At 37.2% G+C, this 26592-nt stretch overlaps 1 protein-coding gene and 1 non-coding gene across 5 annotated transcripts in view; one reads left to right on the forward strand and one right to left on the reverse strand.

Moving 5' to 3' along the window:
* The window catches only part of LOC149572937 (protein PIGMENT DEFECTIVE 338, chloroplastic-like), a 199628-nt gene that overhangs the window by 100796 nt on the left and 72240 nt on the right, over window positions 1-26592 (forward strand). The window contains exon 8 of one of the 4 annotated variants that reach the window (XM_089814055.1): window positions 10285-10357. The exons of the other annotated variants lie outside the window; for them this stretch is intronic. Coding sequence (XP_089670181.1) covers window positions 10285-10357 — 73 coding nt within the window. The remainder of the gene's footprint in view (window positions 1-10284; window positions 10358-26592) is intronic. 4 annotated transcript variants of the gene reach the window in all.
* TRNAD-GUC (transfer RNA aspartic acid (anticodon GUC)) lies at window positions 2866-2937 on the reverse strand. Its single transcript has one exon. It is a non-coding gene; the product is annotated as a tRNA-Asp (tRNA).

Below are 26592 nucleotides of genomic sequence, written 5' to 3' on the forward strand. Positions count from 1 at the left end.
GTTAATTCTGTAACTTCTCAATCATGCTGATTTGACAGTACAAATCGTACGGATCAGAGTAAGAATTCTATGCCTTTCTTGTGATAGGCTATATATATGATTGCCTAGTCTTAGTAAGGCATTGGCATCGCCCTTGGGTTAATTAGATAAGTCTAACTTGTCTTTTATTAGTTAGGATAAACACTAACTAATGACATTGTCCCTTGAGCACCGATTCTGGAAATGCTAATCAGGGCCGACCTAGATAGGGACATGTCTCTTAGAGAGACATGCCCTTTGGTTGCATATTTATATAGGATGGGAATGTATTTAAAGGACACACAAATAGATCAACTTTGCTCCTTTAAGCAATTCTGCGTAAACTCAAATACTCGCTGAAGACAAAAACATTGCAGAATAACAATTGATATTGACATCTCTTCTCCAAGTTCAGTTACAAGGAAAATCATCTTCAGCAAACATTTTAGAAGTTATTATCAAAGTCTGATCACATACAATTTGCACAAACTTTACAATAAGGAAAGAAGTATGAAATGAGAATGTAAATTCAATGAATAAGAATGTACATTTACTGTCAAAATAAGATATTCATATTAACAACCACCTTAAACAAATCAAGAGCGAAAACTTTATTTCAATTAATACAAAAGGTGCTAGCCACCATGGGCTCACCTTTTGAGAGAAAACTTACTAAGGAGAGGGGTCATCACAGTGGTAGCTGAGATAGGAAATATGCGATTCAGTTGAACAAACGTTTTGTCAATAAGGTGGATTTACAGTGAGATCACAAATAGATTACAAGTTTACTCCTAAAGAAAATTGGTAGAAATTTTTTGACTCCATAAAATGAAATGAGTGGAAATTATACATTCTAGGGGGAATAATAATATTCAATGTTTCAACTTTCCACTATCTAACTAGCTCATCAAGGTCTTTAGCTCATTTTTGGATAGCAAGGGCAACACAAATCAGATTGGATAAGTGGATCAAGCATTGTCTAAAATCATCTTGAATGGACAACTCGACAATTGAAGAGTGTCTCGGTTAGGAAGAAATCATTGGGCTACACATAACATGAGAGCACGGATATGGATTGATTTAGATCCGATATTTGGATAATCTCTTTACTTGCAGAAGGGGTAGACCTTATATTTGGGGAAATCAACACGAGAGATGATGTCAAAGGAATCCATATTTGATTTGATGCAAAACTGTTCAACAATATAGAATGAGTGAGAATTTTACATTGTGGGGGGAATAATAGTCAATGCTTCATTCCCGCTTGAATCTTCTTTAGAGGGGAGATGTTCCATTCTCAAATAATCTAAGAAGACAATTTTTGAATCTTCATGTGCAGATAAGTATTCCTATCTTTTACATTTATCTCTCTCTTATTTGTAATTCTATACATACTATAAGGGCTTTTTGCCTTGATCTTTTCCTTTATGTTTTTGAAGATGTTCTTATAGGAAAAGAAAGTTGGTACTTTACAAATGCTACCAAATATTGTGCAAACTCAATCTAATAATAGTGGCTCCAAAGACCCTGATGATCAAGATGGATAAAGTGAGGCTCTTGAAGCAAACAACTTTGATGATTGAGATTATGAGATCCTTCTAAATTAAGAGGGAGTATGACACTTCTTCTAAAGCAACACAAGAGCTTAGAAGATTGATACTCAGAGGGAAGACCTAGAAATACATATGTGTGACTGCATGATGTTGATGGCCTCCTCCTATTCATATCATGAGGGAGTGATGACTTATCGCTAGAAAATTAGAAAATTGATATTTGATTCATAGTGAGTCTGACAAGAATCCTTCGGGGAAGAGAGCCTCTAAGGGAGTAACTACTGGACTTGACTTCCTAGGATCATTGTTCAGAGGGAGAATTTTTGAGGTGCAATCGTTGTGTATGATATCTTCTCTATGAGGAGAAGTTCTAAGTGAAATTCCTTGTAATGCATTCTTCTCTATGAGAGAGAATTGAGGTGAAAGCCTTTGCATCACCCTCTAACTTAGTTCATGGTGGCTAGTATTTCAAATATGACATGTAATAAAAGGTGACGATCTTTCATTGACATATATAAACAAAAGGTAACCATTATAAAATGACGATTTTATAAACAGTAGACTTGTTATCATGACAAACTTCATTAAGTTGTTGTCCCAAGGTGCTGGAAGTCATGATAATGAAGAGAAAGAAGGTAACCATTGTAAGGTGGTGATCTTATAAATGGTAGACCTGTTATCATGGTTCTTTGGGCCGGATTTCGCTGGACACCATGATAACCAACTTGTTATGGTTCTTTGGGCCGAATCTTGCCGGACACCATGACATAGTTACTACTATCGACCACACTTAAGATGGTGTTTTAAAATTATGAAAATTGCTTTAATTGTGTATTATTAAAGGTGAGAAATTTAGCCTCATAGTAAATTGAATATCGTACTGAGATGATATCTCTTCATAGTCTCGAGAGCATAATGTGTTCTATAAATCTTCCCTAGCTAAGAGGGAGTGTTAAGGTTGTAGCTTCTGTCGGATTGATTTTGACATGAGATGCCTTATTGATGGTAAATCATCTTTAAGATATGTTAGCCGACTGGATGGTTCCGGCGGTATTTTGTATTCTGTAGCCGACGGTCCGGCGGTGTTCTTGTAGCCGACGGTTCGGCGGTAAATAGTTTGTAACGGATAAAATAATTGTGGCCGATGGACTCCTTCGGGAAGGTTCAGCAGTAGTATTTATATTTTGTCCGGGATCATTGTAAATCATGAATCTACTATTGCGAATATTATTCTTCTATTCTGCTATTATTGTCTGTATGTGTTGACTTCTTTACCTGTACGGTAAACATTTGGCGCCGTTGCCGGGGATCGAACCCGGGTCACACGCGTGACAGGCGAGAATACTTACCACTATACTACAACGACTGTTAGTAAACTTGATCACTGTTGGCACGGATGTAGAGGAGGTTCTGGCAATTACACGGAGGCAAGCAGAGGAAAAGAGAAAAGTGGGGGAAGCACAGGCGGACATTGCAAAGGCATCGTCGGCGGGGACATCTCAGTTGAAGGATATCACCGACACCTTGGCAAGGAACTTTGCAGAACAAAACATTGTACGACAGATCTTACAAACGGAGATACCGGTCAAGATAAGTGACCTCCTTCTCACAATGCCCCAGATACGAACGGCCATTCTGAATCATACACCGTTTCCGAAAGCAACGGAGGACATAGGAAGGGACAGTAGGGAAGCGACGGCAACAGACCCAATGCTGTTGGCACTCACCTCCGGACGGCATCCAGCGGTCGTCGAGATGGGGATTTTGGGAAATGTTTTGACAGAGACAATTGTTGCCGGAGGGTCTGGCGTGAATGTCTTGCCGGAGGATACTTGGAAGACGTTGGGAAAGCCGACGCTGTGGCCACCTGCATTTCAGTTGCTCACAGCAGACCAACATGGAATCAAACCGTTGGGAATTCTGAAAGCGCAACCGGTAACAATTGGTACGCAACCATTTTTATTGGATTTTGTGGTCATTCCATTAAAAAGAAAAGGCTATGATGCTATTCTGGGACGGGATTGGTTGGTGCAAGCAAAAGTACAACATGATTGGAAACGCAATACCCTATCAATGGAGCGCGGAGGCAAAAGATTCATAATTGACCTACATACGCAAATGGTTGGCGAGGAGGCAGCATTGTCAGATTCTGACAGTGAAGGCGAAAGTGATGACGAAGGACAGAGGAGAATGGAACCGGATGAAGGAGTATTGAGACTTGACGGAGGATCGAATGACGACGACCTGGATTCGGTGAATGGCCTTTACCACTGGTAGATAGAAGACTACGAACTCTTTCCGAGTTGCAATATGTTAAGGGCCGACGAAGATGAGAAAAAGGAGGAAAATGAATGTCCGGAGGAATGTAGGGAAGTGGAAGAAGGAAAAGTTGCCATGGTTGAAGTTGAGGGGCAGAACCTACAGTTTGAACACAGAAAAACGAAAGATCCCATTGTTCGGTACATGGTGAATAGACCGCGTGGAAAGAAAAGGTTACACCGCAACATAAAATTAGGGGAAGGGCACCGACAGCGAGGAAATAATCCAGTTGCGCGACGACCGCAGGCACAATGGGCGACGGGGGTGGCACAGAACAAACGTAAGGCGAACAACGGTCGGAATGAAATCAAAGTGGAAAAGTTTAAGGCTAGATGGGTTGGACCATATCAGATTCGGAAGATCGGCGACAATGGAGCGATCAGATTATCAACTTTGGACGGGCAGAAAGTACATCCGGCAGTCAACAGATCCAAATTTAAAATATATGGGGCCGGGAAGACTCCGTCGCTGTCACAAGATGGCCAGCTGACTCCGTCGTCGTTGCAGAATGGCGACACCGGGAGACAAAACGGAGGTACCTTTGTTATTTGATTTCTTTTAGGGAAGAAAAAAAAAAAAAAAAAAAAAAAAAAAAAAAAAAAAAAGAGAGCTGTAGAAAGGCCCCGCGGGCAGCACCTACCGGAGGCCCCGCGGGCAAGTCAGACCCCGCGGGCAACATCTGTCGGAGGCCCCGCGGGCAAGTCAGACCCCGCGGGCAGCACCTGCCGGAGGCCCCGCGGGCAAGTTAGACCCCGCAGGCAACACCTGCCGGAGGTCCCGCGGGCAACAGCGGTTGGAGGACCCAGCGGGCAACAATTGTCTGCGGCCGAAAGAAAGGCCCCGCGGGCGTCGAAGTTGGAGGCCCCGCGGGCAACAGCTGTCCGCGGCCAGTGAAGTTGAAAGTTCCGCGGGTCCACGGGCAAGAGACCCCCGCCGAGTGTGAAGCCTCGGGCATAATGATTGCTTCGACGGAGAACGAAGGGTTCGGCAGGAAAAGTAAACGAAGGTTCCGGCAGGAAAAGTAAGAGCCCCCGCGGAACTATTGTGACCACCGCATCAAATCCTCGCCCAGTTAGCCGCCGGCGTAAGAATGGGCTGCGGGTAGAAAAAGAAAGGCCGCCAGGGAGAACAAGAAGGCCGTGGGTGACGCAGGAATCCGCGGGGAGAACAGGAAGGCTGCGGGCGACGCCAGAAGGCCGCAGGTAGGACGCGGGCGCCAGTCAGAGGTTCAGTACCTAAAAAAAACGTCGACAAAATCAAGTTGTTCAGAATGAGTGACAGATGATGCCAAAGGGAAGAGGACGCATCCATGGTTGCCAGAAAGAGTGCAGAATTGGCTGATAATGACAGAAATGGTGTGTTCCGCTGCCCCTCGACCCCGCCGGGGGCGTTGCCCCTTGGACCCCCAGTCGTGGCGGATATCAGTCATGGGATTCTGACCAGTTGAGAAGAGTTGAAGTTGCTGCAGGCATGGACTTTCTATGTACCAGAGGCAGTGGGAGCAGGTGTTGGCTGTGAGGCTGTCTTGGTGGATGCGTAGAGAGCTCGGGAGGAGCTGATCATTCAGTTGGAGGCAGTGCAGCGACACTTGGCTTAGGGTACCGAGGAATTGAAAACAGAGAAAGCAGCACAGGTGGCTATCAAGGTCAGCTTGAGGAGACAGTATTGTGTTAGCAGAGGCTACAGATGTAACGGGATGAATGTGGAAGTGATGTGGCAGAAGCAGATTTCTCTTGTTGTAGTCACTCTATTAATGTATTTTGTTTGTTAATTTGTCTTAGATATTTTTGTCAGTCGTCAGGAGACGACTTTTCTTTTTGGGGGGGATGGTGTTAGCCGACTGGATGGTTCCGGCGGTATTTTGTATTCTGTAGCCGACGATCCGGCGGTGTTTCTGTAGCCGACGGTCCGACGGTAAATAGTTTGTAACGGATAAAATAATTGTGGCCGACGGACTCCTTTGGGAAGGTTCGGCAGTAGTATTTATATTCCGTCCGGGATCATTGTAAATCATGAATCTACTATTGCGAATATTATTCTTCTATTCTGCTATTATTGTCTGTATGTGTTGACTTCTTACCTGTACGGTAAACAAGATAATTATCTAATATATATAATATATATTATATATGTAATATAATATATATTATATATATTATACATTATACATTATTATATAATAATATAATAATATATTCCATGTATGGTTAACATACTAATATTACATATATGCTTAAGATGAGTTACATATATGATTATTTATATTACTATTATATTAATATGTTAACTAGTGTTGTTTAATCGTAGAGACATGTCTCTTCATGAGACGTGTCTCCTCTTCTCATATTTATAAGCCTTCATTTGCATTTGGAATACAATAAATAAAAATGGCATTATTAGTACATATGCAGCAATCCTAGAAAATCAACATAAAGGTTAATAGAGTGCAGAAAAAGTGAAATAGCATACCAGGTGCCAACATAAATATGACCTAATGACTTGCTTTCGACAGCCATAGAAACTAAAATATGCAGCATCTGATAACACAATTTGATCTGAAAGAGGTAAAAGAAACTATTACCTTAGGAGACTGTAAAAATGATAAATACAATGTAAAGAACAAAATGCAGTTAGTAAGCATTAATATATAAGTAAGAATGGCCGAAATATTATATTTGCCTTAAAAGCTTCCAATTTTTCAAATGCATGTAGAAAATAAAATTTAGGAAGTACTATAATGCAGCTAAAATTATTTATTGCCGGAATTTGCCCAGAGAATCAGGTTAACTGGAAGGCTCTCACTGACTGGTTTGTTTGGTTTTAGCAACCAATGATTTGGTTTCATGAACTCATGATTATTTATACTGAATATTTTTCTAATAGCCTACTTGTCCTGGCTTGTTGAGAGCACACCCATTTCTTGATGGGAATATTTTTTGATCCTCCATCAATTACAGTTGATCGTGGCTCACAAGGGAGATACAATTTTTGTTTTGATGACATGAAAGTGTAATAACCCGTGCTGATGTCCAAAATCAGAAATGAAGATGACTTGATCTTTTATTTCAGATTTTAGAAAAAATGAAAAACAGAGAAATTGGGTAAACTAGAATGTTCATCAAAAGTAAAACACTACGAAACAGATCCAAGACTTAATGTGACCACTGTAGAATGTACATTGCTGATTTGGACATGGTTTTCACATCATATTTACTGCTAAATACATCTTATAACAGTAATAAACTTATGTTGCAAAATACATCATATAGACCCCAATTTTTTAGCTCAAATATAGAGAGAAACCACTGCAACTTCTAGATAGACTCCCCAAAATCCTAATGAGTATTCTTAATAGAAAAACACGTGAAGAAACACTCTAGCAACAATAAAGCCCATGACATCAAGGCAAGCAAGGGTTTACTCTCACTCAGAAATACAAATCACACAAATACTTGCAGAAGTATTCTGTTAACACAAAATGCTTAGAAACTCTATCAAACTCATGACTGATGTTCTAGTACACATAATGTCTGATTTTAATATGAAATAACATTGTCATATACCCTCATTTCTGTTGTTTAAGCTACAACAAAGTTTGGAAAAACATCCTATTGTCCTGCATTTTGTCACCACAAAATGTAGGTAATAATACGAAACTTCTTCAATTTAGTTTCACATTTCTCTTAGTTAGTTCATTATTTAATTGGCTAACATTGATCAACCAATCAACTCCAATTGATTGAATGAATCATTTTACTTAAGTCTTTCCTCAAGTCTTTTTAGTTTTTCTGTTTGTTGAGCCTATGCTTGATTTTTGAACCCTTGAATGCCTTTTTTCTCGTTTTTGAGTGTTTTTGTTAGTTTTTAATCTTTTAGTTTTGCTCAAATCATTGCTTTCGGTTTTCCCTTTGGTTTGGTCTATGCTAGAGCTCAATCGAACTTGGCAATCAAAATATATGATCGTTTTAGTGCCAAAAAGGTGGACTCTGCAAAGGCAATCGCATATTTTAAAATATCATGTTATATTTTAAAGTTGACATTCACTTTTTGAAAAAATATAACATAAATCCACTTTATGTTATGTTTTTAAGTTACTTTATCAGTTAAATCTATCACTTAAGTGACTTTAGTGCACTTTATGTTATATTTTCATGTTGAGTTGCTATTTAAAATTTCCACTCAAGTGACTTTATTAACTATATAGTTTGATTTAATTTTTGAGTTACTTTATGTTTTAATTTAAAACATCTAAGTAAATATTACTTTTTGAATGATATTTGCACATATTTATTAAATTATAGTGTAAATATTATTTTCGACCCAATTAAGTGATTTTTCCTCAAAAATTAATTAGACATGTGCTTAATTCACCACTTAAGTTGTGCATTACATGACTTTCAACCCAATTACATGTAAATATGCATTTGCACCTAGAGACCGTGTTTTGCACTAAAAAGGCATTTTACATGCTTTCTAAAATATGTAATGGTCATCCTAGAGTGATTTTTGCATATTTTGAAATGTATAATCACCCTCCAAGAGTGCGTTTTGCACTAAAAGGCATATTATAACATGTTTTTTAAATATGCATTGCTCCTCCTAGAATGCGTTTTGCATCTTGAGGGCAAATGCATGTTTTTAAAATATGCAATTGCACTCTTAGAATGCGTTTTTCATAAAGAAGTCAATCCATGTTTTTTTTAAACATGCAAACTCACTCCTAGAATGTGTTTTGTATCTCTTTTCATGCATTGGCAAAGAGAACCCGAATTTGAAGATTCAATGTCAAAAAACTTCATGTTTTCCCTCTCCAAGAACAAATAAAAAAATGGTTGGATCTGCACATGTAATGGCTTGAAAACTCTAAGATCAAGATCTTTTTTGCATATTTATGAATTCCCATGCATTAGGCGTTCAAATCCATGCAAGAAACAATGAATTTTTTGATATTTGGAGGGCACGGTTTTGTCAAAAATGCCCATATTTCTTTTTTTTTAAGCCACAGAATCCATCACAAGGGGGGTGTTTTTGAGTTTTAATGCATACACATGCATTTTGGGGTCATGATTTTGCATATGCAAGACAAAAATGATCTAGATTTTTGCATTTTTGAGCCACATTTTGGTGAGAAGTGCCCAGATTTGGGGCAATTTTGATCACATTTTGAATGATATTTGCACATATTTATGAAACTATATAGTGTAAATTTTATTTTTGACCCAATTAAGTGATATTGCCTCAAAAATCAATTAGACATGTGCTTAATTGATCACTTAAGTTGTGTATTACATGACTTTCAACCCAATTACACATAAATATGCATTTGCACCTAGAGACCATGTTTTGCACTAAAAAGGCATTTTACATGCTTTTAAAAATATGTAATGGTCATCCTAGAGTGAGTTTTACATATTTTAAAATGTGTAATCACCCTCCTAGCGTGTGTTTTGCACTAAAAGGCATATTATAACATGTTTTTAAAATATGCATTGCTCCTGCTAGAATGTGTTTTGCATCTTGAGGGCAAATACATGTTTTCAAAATATGCAATTGCACTCCTAGAGTGCATTTTGCATAAATAGGCCAATCGATGTTTTTTTAAAATATGCAGACTCACTCCTAGAGTGCATTTTGCATCTCTTTTCATGCATTGGCTAAGAGATTACCCGAATTTGAAGATTCAAGGGCAAAAAACTTCATGTTTTCCCTCTCCAAGAACACTTTTTTTAATATAAAAAATGCTTAAATCTGCCCATGTAATGGCTTCAAAACTCGAAGATCAAGGTCGTTTTTGCATATTTATGTATTCTCATGCATTAGGCATTGAAATCCATGCAAGAAACAATGCATTTTATGATATTTGGAGGGCACATTTTTGTAAAAAAATGCCCAGATTTCTTTCTTTTTAAGCCACAAAATCCATCACAAGGGGGGCATTTTTGAGTTTTAATGCATACACATGCATTATGATGTCATGATTTTGCATGTCCAAGACAAAAATAACCCATATTTTTGCATTTTTGAGCCACATTTTGGTGAAAAGCGTCCAGTTTGGGGCAATTTTGATCACATTTTGGTTCAAATAGAAGTCGTTTTGAGGTTTTGATCTGTATATTTTCTATTAATGAACATGTTTGTTTCATCCCAATTTTAAACCTAATTTAAAATGTTCATATAGCTTTGAGGTTCGCATAAAGTCAGTTGACAGTTAAATTTGTTATAATCCTGCGAAATGGTAAGATTGTTAGTCGTTATAATTTCATGTGAAGATAACATGCTAGTTGATTATTTATCACAAATTCATGGAATTGAAAAGGCGGTTAGCTGTTATGATTATTTATGATTAAATAACTTGATTGGTAATATGATTTAACTATGGAGCATTTCTTTGTAGGAAGCACGTCGAAGGGGTGGAAGCATTGTCAGATGAGTTGGGCACAAGAGCATCACTATCACTGAGCAAATGGGTATGAATCGTGAATCACCATGATTGAGGACCTAGTGACTTGAACATCAAGATACAATCGATGGAATCGCATGAGCTATTAAATAAACAATTTAAAACATCAATTAACTTAATTAAAATATAATGCACACCTCAAAAGTTTTGATTGATTTTTCACTATATTATTATAATATATACCTATGTACTTACACATAGATATAAAATAAAGTGACACCATAATATTATTTCTTTATAATAAAATGATGCCACCTCACAAATATATCTACATGCATGTAGATAGATATAAACCATAATATTTTTCGATTTATAGCTTTCAAATCTTCTTCAATCTTTTTATTCTTTTTCTTGCTTGAAACTGATTGAACACTTGGCACATTTATTTCGCATCGAAGAGCCAATATATTCTTTTTATGTTACGGCTTCTTGGAAGCCAAGGACACACGTTACCTTTTTATTATGAAGTCAAGAGAGAGGCAAGTGAGATATATATATTTTTACCAAGCACCCGACTTCCCTATTCAAGCATCCGACTTCCCTATTCAAGCGTCCGACTTCCTTGTTTTTCACCTGAATCTTTCATATTACTCAACCATGTTTTTCTTAGCATTCGATACCTCTGTAGTTACCATCTAGTAACCATTGTGTTGTTTTTCCTTCCACCATTTCCTTGTTATACTTAAGTTCTGTTGAAATCGTGAGGAGTGTTTGTATTGGAGATTAGCATTCAAGAATCTCTCCCGTAGAGAGTGAGGCGTATTGATTAAACGTCCAGCAAGACTTCTTCTTTCCAGATTATCTCAGGTTATGTGGTTAACCAAAACCCAAGTATTACAATATGTTTTCTTTATCAGTGGTTGTTGCATTCTAATTATACAACAGTAGGCTACAGTTTATATCATGATACAAATCATTTGCTTAAATATCGTCAGATAGATCATTTCTAAGATAGGGTTGTTTATGATAAATAGAAGCCAAGTATCCATGACATGATTTCATATTAATTTATGTAGTTGGAAGTCAGAATTAAATGATATTATTTTGCAATGCTTATAGCTACTTTTCTCAGATCATAGAAATGTGATAAAATGGAAACATATAATATTCTTTTATCAATTGAGGATCAATAGAAAGAGCGGCTTGCTTTGAGATTCAAACACTCGAGACTCACTTGGTTGTATAGCCAAGGAATAGGTTGAATAGGTGAGAGAAAGGAATTTGCAATAACATGGAATAGATCAGATGTGACATAATAATGCTTATTATTTTTAAAACGAATCATTTACTAGCTCATGCATGATCATGTTTATTGTATTCTCTTGCTGTCAAGTCGAGTGGTGTGATTAGATACCAGGATGTTTAGTGGTTGACAAGATGTTCCATGTCTATTTCGGGTAGGGAGGGCCCTTTTCGTTAGAGATTGTGTGGAGATAAGTTATGGTCTGAGGTTGGGTGGTTAAGCCCCTGATAGTGTTTTCCCTCTCCACAAGATGGCAGGATTTGCATCAGATAAAGATAAGTTGAGTAGTTAACCATTTATTGATAACAAGTAATTTACTTTTATAATATTTATACAAGTAGAAGATATGATGAATTAATTTATATTGTTGAATTCAATTATTTCCTTTAATGAAAGCAACCTTTCTCATTAGTGTAATTGGTAACCATTAGATCGGTTGACCTTCGAACTAAATATGAAATTTATCTATAGGATTGTTATTTTAGTCTTTCATTTATATGAATAATGAATATAAGCATATCTTCAAATCTTATGTTATTGCCTGTAATGATCCCATCTTTTAGCAGTTGACCAAGTGTGTGTGCGTTAGCCTTGTTCTACATGGTCCCGAGGGCTAACGAAGGGTTTAATGGGATCTTGGAGTGTTTTGGCCTAGTCATTTCCAGTTTGGGCCAAAACGAAGTTGATTTACTCAGTTTCAGGCATACTATTTTTAGTAAGTCGGCAGGACACAGTGTAGGTCAATTTTGGTGATTGGATTTGATACTCCTCGGTGAGAGCTTTCCGATGAGCTATCACTCGCATTATTCAGAGTCCGATTGCTAATACATTTTAATGCCTGAAGTTTTATTAAAGTAACGTCTAATTTAATTGTAAAATATTAAATTGTTACTTTAATATTTATTTTATGGTGATGTGTACCCAAAGGAGACATAAGGGGTATTTTAATATATGTTTTATATTATACATCTTTTATCCCACATTGCCCATATGAGTTGAGCGGACCCGTGGGAATAGAATAAAAGGAAGCATTTGTGGCTTCATTAGGCAGGTTGAATATGAGAAGAAATTAGTGTGTGAGTTGCAGCTTTGTTCTTGGCATTTGAGGACGTCTATCCTCTCTTGTAACATTCTAGACGTCATTCCCTTGGGGTTTGGCCTTTGGAATTCTTTCTTATTGGCTTTAGTATCAGGCAGTTTAGTTGCATTTCCGGCTACAGGCAGATTTGATATTTTGCTCATATCTTCTTCACTACTTGTCCGACGCTTATGCCGCTTGGAGGGAATGGTATTATGAAGGTAGTGGACTGATTGGAGGACAAAGTATTGTAGCAGCAAGTTCGTAAGCATGGGCTGGAGTATTATGACAATATTGCTGAAGTAATTAGTGAGTTGATAAATCTGCCATGTATTTGGTTTTATGAATTCTGAAAATAACATTTTATTAGCAGCAGTTCATTTCCACTTTGCATATTGTTGTAGTTTCTCTCTTGTTTATGTTGTATGATACCAATTCCATGCACGAAACACAACAAACAAATAAACGTTTGATTTCCAGAGTTATAAGGGGTTTTAAGAGGTTGCATGCAAACTGTTTGACAAAATTCATTTCAGCAAATTCGTTTAGTTTTATGGGACATCCAGGGGTGTCCATTACAGTGGTATCAGAGCCATAAGTCCTGCCATCTTGTGGAGATCTTAAGCATTTAATCCAGTCATACAGACATAGAGGAGACATTCTTTGAACAAGACATCAGCATGGGTGACCGAGATGATAGAAATACCAGTTCCAACCAAAAAAATGTAATATTTAGATTACTGGGTACATTAGAGAAAGGGCAACGTATGCAACAAGAGCAGAATAGGATGCTACAGGAGCAGAATAGGCGAATGGATATGATGTTGCAGCTTATGGCTAGACAGATGGGCATCAACATTGACGATTTGTATGTTGCTCCAGAGCAGAAGGTAGTTGATTCTTTAGATGGGATCAAAACACCACCGGGCTATGTTGTTGGTGATAGTCAGGAGTCCACATATGAAGCTTTGTTAGAGGATGGCGATGCAGCAATAATGGGATTAGGAGAATGCGAGGATACTATCATATCAACAACCACTTCTATGTCAGTTGAACCAACCAACAAGGAGTTTGGTAGTAAGCATGCGGTTGTAGATGTGTGCTCTGATGATAGTACCCTTGTTATTGCTAATGAGGTGAGCAATATAGTGACAGAGTCATATTATACTATCGATCAACAAAGTTTTAATGTTCACTCTTGGGATAGTACTATGTTCAACATGGATGCAACATTGTCTTATGACAATCTAATGTTTGAGGCTGATGTTGATCATTCACCTAAGTGGATTTGGGCTCAATTTTCACCATTTACAAAGATTCAGTTTTGTTTTGCAGCAGTTGGAAGGAAGAGGTTTCATAGATCTTCTATGGAGCTGCCTTCTAGTGACATCCAGACTTATACTTCATCAACACAAGTTTTGAGAGCTAACTTGCAAGACATGTGGTTGGTCTTAATGATGTTGATTTGTAGTTTGTTTAATGTCCATATGGATATCACATATTACTTCAATTGGGATCCAGGTGGAGGTTAGAGTTCATTATGTTACTTAATTGCTTGAGGACAAGCAATTTCAAGGAGGGCGGATTTGTAATGATCCCACGTTTTAGCTTTCATGTTCTCCAAAGTCTAAGTGGAGGATAAGAAGAAATTAAATTAATTTCTTATAAAGTCATTCAATTAAAATTAAAAGGTGACTTTGTATTTAATTAATTTGATTATTAATTACAAGGGAATAGCTTCTAGGGTTTGTATTAATTACTGGAAGGACGGAAGCCTCTCGTGATTTAATTAATTATTGCCAAGGAGGAATTTCTAGGGTATGCATTAATTATTGGAAGGAGGAAGCTTCTAACTCTTGCAATTAATTAATGTTTTAGTTCCTTCCAGAAGGATGAAGAAAAGGATAAATAGGGCTGTAAGTCTCATTGTTGAGCATGGGGATTATTGTAGCGGATGATTGTGAATTGCATTTGATAAGAGTTTGGATGTGTGAATCACATATCTTTCTTGGCATTAGAGGACGCTCATCCTCTCTTGTAACATTTTAGACGTCATTCCCTTAGGGTTTGGCCTTTGGAATACATCTCTTTGTACTTGATTACAGCATTTTTAGAATTAATATAATTTCAGCCTTGGTTTAGTTTTTGGGACATCCAGGGGTGCCCATTACAGTGGTATCAGAGCTATAAGTCCTGCCATCCTGTGGAGGTCTTTAGGGAATTTGGAACAGCCGGATAGAGGGAAAAAGTAAGTAAAAAACACAGGCTAAGCATTTATGTTTGAGCATGCAACAGGGGCCTTATAATTTTCGCGATACCAGAGCAAGACAAAATAGGATTTCAGATTTGCAAAGCAAACAATCTAGTACATCTGTGCAGGGGGACATTGAATCCAGCCATACAGACACGGAGGAGATATTCTTTGATCAGGACAACAATATGGGTGATCGAGATGACAGGAATACAGGATTAGGCGGAGGCGAGAATGCTGGTCCAGATCAGGGGGAGGTACTGTTCAGAGAGTTATTGGGTACATTAGAAAAGGGGCAACGTATGCAACAGGAGCAGAATAGGCAAATGGATATGATGTTGCAGCTTATGGCTAGACAGATGGGCATCAACATTGATGATTTGTATGCTGCTCCAGAGCAGAAGGTAGTTGATTCCTCAGGTGGGATCGAGACATGTATAGAGCCAACCAATTATGATGTTGGTGATGTGGGCATTTCGATAGAGTCAGTAGAGACATGCGTGCAAAGTCAGGAGACCACATATGAAGCCTTGTCAGGAGATGATGATGTAGCAATAGTGGAATTAGGAGAATGCAAGGGAACTGTCATATCAACAACCACTTCTATGTTAGTTGAACCATCCAATGAGGAGTTTGGTAATAAGCATGCGGTTGTAGATGTGTGCTCTGATGATAGTACACTTGTTATTGCTAATGAGGTGAGCAATATAGTGACAGAGTCATATTATACTATCGATCAACAAAGTGTTAATGTTCACTCTTGGGATAGTACTATGTTCAACATGGATGCAACATTGTCTTATGACAATCTGATGTTTGAGGCTGATGTTAATCATTCACCTGAGTGGAGATGGGCTCAGTTTTCACTATCTACAAAGATTCAGTTTTGTGTTGCAGCAGTTGGGAGGAAGAGGTTTCAGAGATCTTCTATGGAGCCGCCTTCTGGTGACATCCAGACTTATACTTCATCAGCACAAGTTTTGGGAGCTAACTTGCAGGACATGTGGTTGGTCCTAATGATGTTCATTTGCAGTTTGTTTAATGTCTATATGGATATCACACATTACTTCAATTGGGATCTAGGTGGAGGTTGGAGTTCATTATGTTGCTTAATTGCTTGAGGACAAGCAATTTCAAGGAGGGCGGATTTGTAATGATCCCATCTTTTAGCAGTTGACCAAGTGTGTGTGCATTAGCCTTGTTCTACATGGTCCCGAGGGCTAACGAAGGGTTTAATGGGATCTTGGAGTGTTTTGGCCTAGTCATTTCCAGTTTGGGCCAAAACGAAGTTGATTTACTCAGTTTCAGGCATACTTACTATTTTTAGTAAGTCGGCAGGACACAGTGCAGGTCAATTTTGGTGATTGGATTCGATACTCCTCGGTGAGAGCTTTCCGATGAGCTATCACTCGCATTATTCGGAGTCCGATTGCTAATACATTTTAATGCCTGAAGTTTTATTAAAGTAACGTCTAATTTAATTGTAAAATATTAAATTGTTACTTTAATATTTATTTTATGGTGATGTGTACCCAAAGGAGACATAAGGGGTATTTTAATATATGTTTTATATTATACATCTTTTATCCCACATTGCTCATATGAGTTGAGCGGACCCGTGGGAATAGAATAAAAGGAAGCATTTGTGGCTTCATTAGGCAGGTTGAATATGAGAAGAAATTAGTGTGTGAGTTGCAGCTTTGTTCTTGGCATTTGAGGACGTCTATCCTCTCTTGTAACATTCTAGACGTCATTCCCTTGGGGTTTGGCCTTTGGAATTCTTTCTTATTGGCTTTAGTATCAGGCAGTTTAGTTGCATTTCCGGCTACAGGCAGATTTGATATTTTGCTCATATCTTCTTCACTACTTGTCCGACGCTTATGCCGCTTGGAGGGAATGGTATTATGAAGGTAGTGGACTGATTGGAGGACAAAGTATTGTAGCAGCAAGTTCGTAAGTATGGGCTGGAGTATTATGACAATATTGCTGAAGTAATTAGTGAGTTGATAAATCTGCCATGTATTTGGTTTTATGAATTCTGAAAATAACATTTTATTAGCAGCAGTTCATTTCCACTTTGCATATTGTTGTAGTTTCTCTCTTGTTTATGTTGTATGATACCAATTCCATGCACGAAACACAACAAACAAATAAACGTTTGATTTCCAGAGTTATAAGGGGTTTTAAGAGGTTGCATGCAAACTGTTTGACAAAATTCATTTCAGCAAATTCGTTTAGTTTTATGGGACATCCAGGGGTGTCCATGCTATAAGGCCCCTGTTGCATGCTCAAACATAAATGCTTAGCTTGTGTTTTTTACTTACTTTTTCCCTCTATCCAGCTGTTCCAAATTCCCTAAAGACCTCCACAGGATGGCAGGACTTATAGCTCTGATACCACTGTAATGGGCACCCCTGGATGTCCCAAAAACTAAACCAAGGCTGAAATTATATTAATTCTAAAAATGCTGTAATCAAGTACAAAGAGATGTATTCCAAAGGCCAAACCCTAAGGGAATGACGTCTAAAATGTTACAAGAGAGGATGAGCGTCCTCTAATGCCAAGAAAGATATGTGATTCACACATCCAAACTCTTATCAAATGCAATTCACAATCATCCGCTACAATAATCCCCATGCTCAACAATGAGACTTACAGCCCTATTTATCCTTTTCTTCATCCTTCTAGAAGGAACTAAAACATTAATTAATTGCAAGAGTTAGAAGCTTCCTCCTTCCAATAATTAATGCATACCCTAGAAATTCCTCCTTGGCAATAATTAATTAAATCACGAGAGGCTTCCGTCCTTCCAGTAATTAATACAAACCCTAGAAGCTATTCCCTTGTAATTAATAATCAAATTAATTAAATACAAAGTCACCTTTTAATTTTAATTGAATGACTTTATAAGAAATTAATTTAATTTCTTCTTATCCTCCACTTAGACTTTGGAGAACATGAAAGCTAAAACGTGGGATCATTACATTGCCACAGTTAGCAATGGGAAGAAAAGAAATGATATAACAGTATCTGATGCCCTAAGTGATACAGTGGTATCTGACGCCCTAAATGATACAGTGATATCTGATGCCCTAAATGATCCAATGATAATTGATGCTTTAAATGATACAGTGGTATTTAAAACCCTAAATGATACAATGGTTTCTGAAGCCCTAAATGATACAGTGGTATTGATGCTCCAAATGATACAGTGGTATCTGATGCTCTAAATGATCCAATTGTAATTGATCTCCTAATTGATATAGTGGTATATGATGCCCTAAATGATATAGTGGTATTTGATGGTAATCGTCATTCGATTTTGATATAGTGTTATTTGATGGTAATCGTCAATTGATCCTAAGTGATATTTGTGAACTAATCTGGGTGATTGCATTACATTGATTTTCGAATTCGAATTCCATAGTATGTAGATTTTAATTTTTATAGTAAATTTATTGATGGTGATTTTAGATGTTAGTTATGAGTTTTCCATTTAAGTAATTGTAATTGTTAATCTCATTCACATGAATATAACTGATATAATTGTCTTCCTATGAAAATGAAGTAATAACTATATTTTTTTGATATGTTAGTTGTTAGTTAACACCCGGGAAAAATGGATGTTACAATGTTTTTGCCTCTCAGTAGCAAAAATGACTTGTTTCATGGCAGCAAGAGACCTTATTTTTGATAAAAACAGCTTCAAACTTTGTATTTTTGCAAAAAACGTCTTGTATATTGAAGAAAAGAGACCATGTTTTTGGGGGTTCTTATGCAAAACTTCCATTCATTTCACATTAATATCCATTACTTGCAAGTGTGGAGGAAGTCAAATAGTTGTTTGAGAATCCAGAATTTGAGGAGAATTGGTCTTCAAGTCTATAAATCTTGCTATTTTGGTTCTTTGATCTAAGTGGACATTTTCAATCTTGCTTATTAATTCATGCTTATCTTGCTATTTTGCTACATATTTTAGCTTGATGTTGCACACTTGTTCGTTTATATGACATGAAAAGTGCATTTTGCCATTAAATATGATGAAAGCTCTCATTTTCACACTTTTGGATTTTCCCGAAACTCCAAATTCGAATTTGCACTTGAAAGCAACTTGCTTGTTGGCATGTTTGAGTCTAAGACCAAAGATATGTTTTTGTTTTGCTTGTTTGTTTGTTTGGTTGTTTTGGAAGAAAGTTGAAGAATTTTTCCCAAGAATGCAAGTGCATATTGCATCCATTTCATTTTCCACTTTTCCATGCAAATGCATTGCATCTTTTTGTATTCCACCAATACATGTCAAAACATATTGCGTCCATTCCTTTCATATGCAGTTACATTCCAAGAGCAATTACATGTAATTACATCCTCCATCCACATTTACTTGTAATCTTATTCTCCATTTGCATTTACATGTAATCTCATCCTTGATATGCGTTTATACGTAATTGCATTCTTCGAACCTCATTGCATGATTGTATCAAGTCTGGATTACATGTAAAGTGATTTACATATAATTACATCCGGAGAATCCGACTTTGGTAGGTCACTCTTTAAACACCAAAGTCGCCATTTACACACATCCATATGTATCCCAACTTGCATTCTTGGCCATATCCACAAAAGCCCATCTTTGCCCACATGCAATCCACCCTTGAGAGTCTGATTTTGGCCCTTTTCGCCCAAATACATATGCTTTCCGGTTCATTTCCAGCCATCATATGTTTTTCATAAGTATCTAATCCATACTTTTAGCACTCATCACTCATGGATTTGTCATTGTAACTCAAATCTGAAAGTTTTCATGGATTCAGTCTCATTGGAAGATGTTTTCGTCTTCATGTTGCGATGCACTTTTCAAGATGTCGGAACTTCTTCAAAGAACAGTGACATCTTGTCAGAAGACGTACTTTAATTATCAAGAAGTAATTATTCATGTGGTCTCCACTTTCTAAATGACAACTTTGGAATCTGAGTTCGTGTGAGAATGCGCCCAACATTTTGCTTCAAAAAAAAAAGAAGAAAGAGTTGAAGTTGCTGACAGAAAGTTGTTTCAAGTTTACATCCGGACACCATCGAGGAGGTTTTGGAAGTGTTAGACTCCAGTTTGTGCGGATCTACAAAGGAGAATTCACTACAACTTCAACAAGACAAAGCTTTGATCAGATCAAGTTTTGAAATGACAACGGACAATTCATCAAAGAGAGTCAGAGGCTATTAAAAGACGCAACACCATAATTATCAAGATGAATGGAATGACACAAAATATAGGAACTCCCGATCCTGTGATAATTCGGGATTGAATCATCAAGTACAAGGCCTTTGCCAACAATTTACAGGATTGTTTTTTTTAGAATCAATAGTTTTAACTTTCTTCTTCTTCTTCTTTCATGTTTATAGATTGAAGAGGATGGATTGCATGAAATTGTGTAATTACATGTAATACGATTTGCATGTCTTTATGATATGTAATCCAATACTTTCTCTTATTAGTTAGACTAGGTCAAAGTTGGTTGAGTTGCTTCCACTTTTTCCTCCATTTTTTTCTTAACTCCTTTGCCTATATAAGGGAGTGCCTTCTTATTATAAAAATCATTTTTTATTATATGCAAGAGAGCTCAGTCAAACTTGTGCAAGTATAACTTTGATTGTGTGTTACGAATTTGTGACTTGTGCAAGTTGGAAGCTTTGACTGTGATTTGCATTTATTATCTTTGATTCATGTGTTTTTGCATTCTTGATAGTTGAATATAAAGAATTAGGAAGCAATCGAAGCCGAAGGTTTGACTGGGAGCGATTGTGGAGACATATAGATTATGAGCTTTGACTATAGCTTGTAGCTCTTTCTTAATTCACAAAAGATAGTTAGAATTATTTACTTGTGGAAGTCTTTGTGCCCCAATGGTAGAGGTTATTCTTATAAAATAGGTTAAAACAAAACTTAGAGCCAAATTGGTACACTTTCAATCAGCCTTTGAGTTGGTGTTGGTTTATTGATATCACCATTTCCAGCTACTAGATAGAAGTGTAGTTAGAGATTTCATTTTACCTATTACTCGCTTCGTGAGTAAGTGGATTCTTTTCTAAAAGTTAAGAGGAAAGAATATTGGTAATACCCTATCAGATCTCTCAACTTCTTTCTTACCATGAGTTGATCCAAGGAACGGTGAGAAGGGGGAGCCTTCCCTTTAAGGTAGGAGAGACTGTCTCACAAGCTGTGGCTGGTTGACCTTTTTTGCGACTGGATTTTACCCAAAATTGTCAGTTGCAAAATATCCACCCAACACATTCTAACACTAGTCACAGAAACCCTCAAAAAAACCCTTTCATACATTGAAATAAACTAGCAAATTTGGTTCCAATCTGTGCGTAGACAAGCTCTGTATGAGCTTGCACTTGAAAGAATTTTAGACTCCTATCTTTGTGTCTCTGCCAAAGGTTTGACAGCCTCTGAAGAACAACGAAGCAATTGGCAAATTGTATGCTACCAAAATCCTCTAAACAATGAGCATATAAGAAATCCACAACTATGAGGGAAGATTCTTTGCATTTCCAAGAATGTAACTCTTCCACTTGTCTTTCACCTCCCAACTTTCTTGGTTGCAACTTGCCACTTGCCCATTTGTGAAGAGCTTCCAATTGCCACTTAGCATTCCAAAATGTGCTTTCTAATTTCCCACTCCATCTTTTGCCTCCAAAACAATTCAAATTTTATTTATTAATCTTGGTCATTTTATTGCTTAGGACAATATTTCTTGGTTTTTCTGGAGGTCCTGAAATAATACTCTGGATAACCAAACTCTATAAATAGTAAGTACTATTTTTGGAAAGGAGACATGACATAAAGTAGGTAGTGTTTGTATGCACTTATTTGATTATAACAATCCAACAAGTCTATAATAGTATCGAATAACACTAATATGGTGGTTCTTGTAAGTCCAAGGATATCGGCAAGTGACAAGTTTATCCACAAATGGAAAAGTCGTTGAATACTAATTGGATTTTTTTTAATGAGCCCAAGTTGGCCCACTCTACTGCAATGCTAAAGAATATGAAGTCTGGATGCCTTATGTAGCGCAACTTCGTCTTCTTGGACATGCAAGCTCAAATATTGAAATGAGTAAATGATTATCTCCAAATATGTTAATGCCAACTATCACAATATGAGTAGGTTTGCAATACTAATTGCTATTTTTCAGAGTGAACTTTTTATTAAGTATGAAATTAAACTAGAAGGCCAAATTTACCATTTACTCAAAATTGCCAGATATAGAGTAATTACAATACCATGACTAATCAAATTATCAATTGCAGAAGTATGACAAGCTATGTCTTGAACCTGGAGATGCCCACACACAGTCCGTTCTGGTTCTCACTAAGATCAATCGCAGTCCAAGAACTTTAGGTCGAATTGACACCAACAATGGCACTCGGCTGCAGCAGATGTAGACACCACAATTGGTGGGAAATGCAGAGACGCTCAGGAAGATTAAATGCCCCTGTATATTTTCTCACTGAACACCATATAATACTGCCCTGTACAAGGGAGTTAGCGGCTCAAAATCAGATGCAAACAATAGCTAAATTGCAGACTTAAGTTGCCCAGTTAGGGCGCTGAAATTTATAGCTTGTCAGCTGTCAATTGACCTGCTCATGTGTCTTAGGAAAACAAACGCCTAAAGCAGGAGGTTTGGCATTTAAATGCGGAGAAAGTCCATTCCAAAATGCATCTAGAAACCACACCAATTAGATGGAAAGTTGGAGCGTCCAAACAGCACTAATACCCATGACCCAAACTCAAATTCAACTGCCCAGAAAACAGGGATGTAAATGCTCAATGTTCATATCAATGCCAAATTCAGATCGCCTAAATGCCAGATTGAACTCCACAATTGCAGATGACTTTGCAAACAATTCCCCAATCACTAGCACTGTCTCCCTAGTCTTAGCAATATAGGAGGGAAGACACTACAATTCAGATTTGACAAAGCTCAGTTTAATCCACTTTACCTCAGTAGTAGATTAGTTGCACAACTCAGATTCGCAATCACCAAATTCCTCAGAAATCAATTGCTCCTCAGCCATAGTAGATACAAAAAGAGGAAGAACCAGATTCAAACTCTCAGATCAAACCACTATACTTCAGCAGTGGAATTAAATAGACAAACTCAAACCCTCACAAGAGATAATAAAAAAAAAAGACAATAGAATTCCTTTCTCTTACAAATAGAACCATATTGATAACACAGATTCCCACTTAACTTCTTCTTCACACTTTTCACTTAAAAAGCTTCATCTTCACAATTCCATTTTGTAACAATAAATAACATTAAGTGTCTTTTTAATTATGAAGCCCCTTTAGTTAATTAATAAATATGAACCCATCAATCAAATAGCTCAATCCAATGTAGATGATGACCAACTGCCAGTGCCACCAACTACATTGCCAAATATGGAAAATACCCCAAAAAAACTTTCTAAAAGTAGCAAGTCCACAGTTGAGACCCTCAAATCTCACTGCCAGCTCACGAGGGTCACGATGATTTATTAAGATAATATCTTATACTTTCTATAATAGTCAACTACTTGTTTGTAGTCCGTCTTTCAGTCTAGATAGGAATGTTTCCTATCCCGTCTCTTTTTTCTTTAGTCCAGATAGGAATGTTTCCTATCCTGTCTCTAGTTTTGTTTCTAATTCTGTCTTCAATCTACATTGTTTTTTTTAGAAACAATGTCCTTGTAATTCTTTATAAGGAACACGTGTTCCTTTGTTTATAAATGAGTCATCCGGAAATCCGTTAATCTGCTAACTCTTCTTGAATCTTGTAACATGGTATCAGAGCCTAGTTCTTGAACTTTTTGAAAAATTTATAATTTCATTTGAAATTATTTGCTCAAATTTTTCGAAATCCAGCTAGGTCTCTTTTCTGAAAATCGTGGGAAGATTTTTCTGAATTCGGCTCTGCAAACTCACGCCGTTTTTTGGTGTTTGTTCAGCACACTCTAGCCCCATTCGTCCATGCACATCGATCCTTGGAAAAAATCCGCCATTTTTATCAAAAAATCTGAAGTTTTTTCAAGCTTTTTTCAGCCAGGGCCGTTTTTTTCGAAACTCTAATTTTTGGGGTCGAAAAAATATTTTGTTTGCAAATTATTGGTGGATTTTTCGAGAGCTCAACTGGGTTGTCGTCTGTTTTTTCTGGGTGCTCAATTTTCGAGCTAGCGAATCCAGAAAACGACAGCAGATTCCTTCTGATTCCTTCTGGGTTTTTCGAGCTCTCTTCTGGGTCATTCTTTTTGTGCCTCAATTTTCGAGCGAGCAGATTCAGAAAACGACAGTAGATTTCTTCTGGGTCTTTCGTATTTTCGCCTCGAAGAACGTGCCTTCACAGATTTTCATAGTTTTCATTGAAAAACGTGCCATGGCATCTCTGGCAAATATTCTGCTCGAACATAATTCCAAATTCAATGGTCGCAATTATGGAACTTGGAAGCAGTGCATCATCGCAATCTTCGAATATCGAAACACCGATCAACTTGTTCTGGGTGTTACGTAGCGCCCGACTTCTCCGGGTCCTGATCAAGGCGAAGCTGCATTTTTCGCCTTTTGAATCTGTTTCCGTTTTTATGGGTTTGTTGATTTTCTCCTCAAAAATCATTTCAAGTTGTCTGTAATACACAAGGTTGCGTGAGATTCTGGGTTTGTTGATTTTCTCCTCAAAAATCATTTCAAGTTGTCTGTAATACGCAAGGTTGTGTGAGATTCTGGGTTTGTTGATTTTCTCCTCAAAAATCATTTCAAGTTGTCTGTAATACGCAAGGTTGCGTGAGATTCTGGGTTTGTTGATTTTCTCCTCAAAAATCATTTCAAGTTGTCTGTAATACGCAAGGTTGCGTGAGATTCTGGGTTTGTTGATTTTCTCCTCAAAAATCATTTCAAGTTGTCTGTAATACGCAAGGTTGTGTGAGATTCTGGGTTTTACCGTTTTTTCCACAAAAACGAAGTTTTGTAATTGCAACTTATTTTGAGTCATAGCACTCTTCTGGCAAAGCTTCTTGGTTTCAGCATTCTGTAGATCCAGGGAGGGTCTTAGTTATCATAGAATGTTCCAACATCCGTACGTTGACCATTAAGGGAGGGTATTAAGATAATATCTTATACTTTCTATAATAGTCAACTACTTGTTTGTAGTCTGTCTTTCAGTCTAGATAGGAATGTTTCCTATCCCGTCTCTTTTTTCTTCAGTCCAGATAGGAATGTTTCCTATCCTGTCTCTAGTTTTGTTTCTAATTCCGTCTTCAGTCTACGTTGTTTCTTTTAGAAACAACGTCCTTGTAATTCTTTATAAGGAACACATTTGTTCCTCTATTTATAAATGAGTCATCTGGAAATCCGTTAATCTGCCAACTCTTCTTGAATCTTGTAACATGATTTAGGTAGAGTATTCAATTAGTTGACTTGTGTCAACACTTGCGAGTAGGTGAGTGGAAAGCTAAAACTTTCTGGACCTAGACTCATAGGGTCAAAGCAAACTCATTTATTTAAACACAACCACATGCAACCACTCTTTGGCAACAACAGTTTTGTCTTCGTTGTTGTTTACATGGTTCCTTACTTGTCTAATTTGCAGGTTTTGGCCCCTGCCACCTCCGGTATTGGTCCAGTTCGAACACCGTATCAACCATGATCCGGTACACCTGCAAGTCTGGGTAGGATGCATAACAAAAGTTGATACTATGTTCTAATGAAAGTTGATACTATGCAATAACCAAGTTTATATGATACCGTGTGACATTCTAATCTTAATTCATGTTTCTAGACTCCATATATATACATAGATTGATGTTGTTTTTGTACTAATGAATCCAAACAAACCCAAAACCTTATTTTGAAGTTTTCCCATACCAAAAAACCAGATTCTAGAACCCAAATTGGAACCTGAATCCGAAAAAGCAGCTTAGTTTTCACAATTTCTTTTTATATTGTTATAAACATGTCACTCAAAGCAGTACTAAACAGTATACAATGTTGAGTGGATATTTTGCAACCTACAGTTTTGGGTAAAATTCCAGTCGCAAAATAGGATGACTAGCCATAGCGTGTGAGACAGCCTCTCCTACCTTAAAGGGAAGGTTCTCCCTTCTAACCATTCCTTGGATCAACTCAAGGTAAGCAAGAAGTCGAGAGATTTTATAAAATGGGCGTTATCAATATCCTTTCTTCATAACTTTTAAGAAAGAATACACTTATTCGTGGAGCGAGTAATGGGCAGGGTGAATGTCTTAACTACAATTCTATCAAGAGTTGGAAACAGTGATACCGATAAATCTTCACTAACTCAAAGGCTAGCTAAAAATGTATTGGTTTGGCTCTAAAAAAGCTTTATAATTAGGGCACAAAGACTCCTAAAAGTAAGAATATTTAACTATTTTCCGAATTAAGAAGTATAAGCTACAGAAAAAGCTTCTAGCTATATATTTCCACAACCACTCCCAGTCAAAGCTTCAGCTCCGATTGCTTCTTAAATCACTATGTTCTTTTAATGAACACACAATAATAACATGAATCAAGTAAATAGGCACAAATTATAGTCAAAGCTTCTAATCTGCTCTATCACAATTGCTTCCAGTCAAAGCTTCGAATCCAATTGCTTCTTTTATTTTGTAATGTCC

The sequence above is a fragment of the Cupressus sempervirens genome, chromosome 2 (genome assembly GCF_028749045.1).
Source record: "Cupressus sempervirens isolate cs-2001-9-10 chromosome 2, ASM2874904v1, whole genome shotgun sequence".
Taxonomy (NCBI): Eukaryota; Viridiplantae; Streptophyta; class Pinopsida; order Cupressales; family Cupressaceae; genus Cupressus; species Cupressus sempervirens.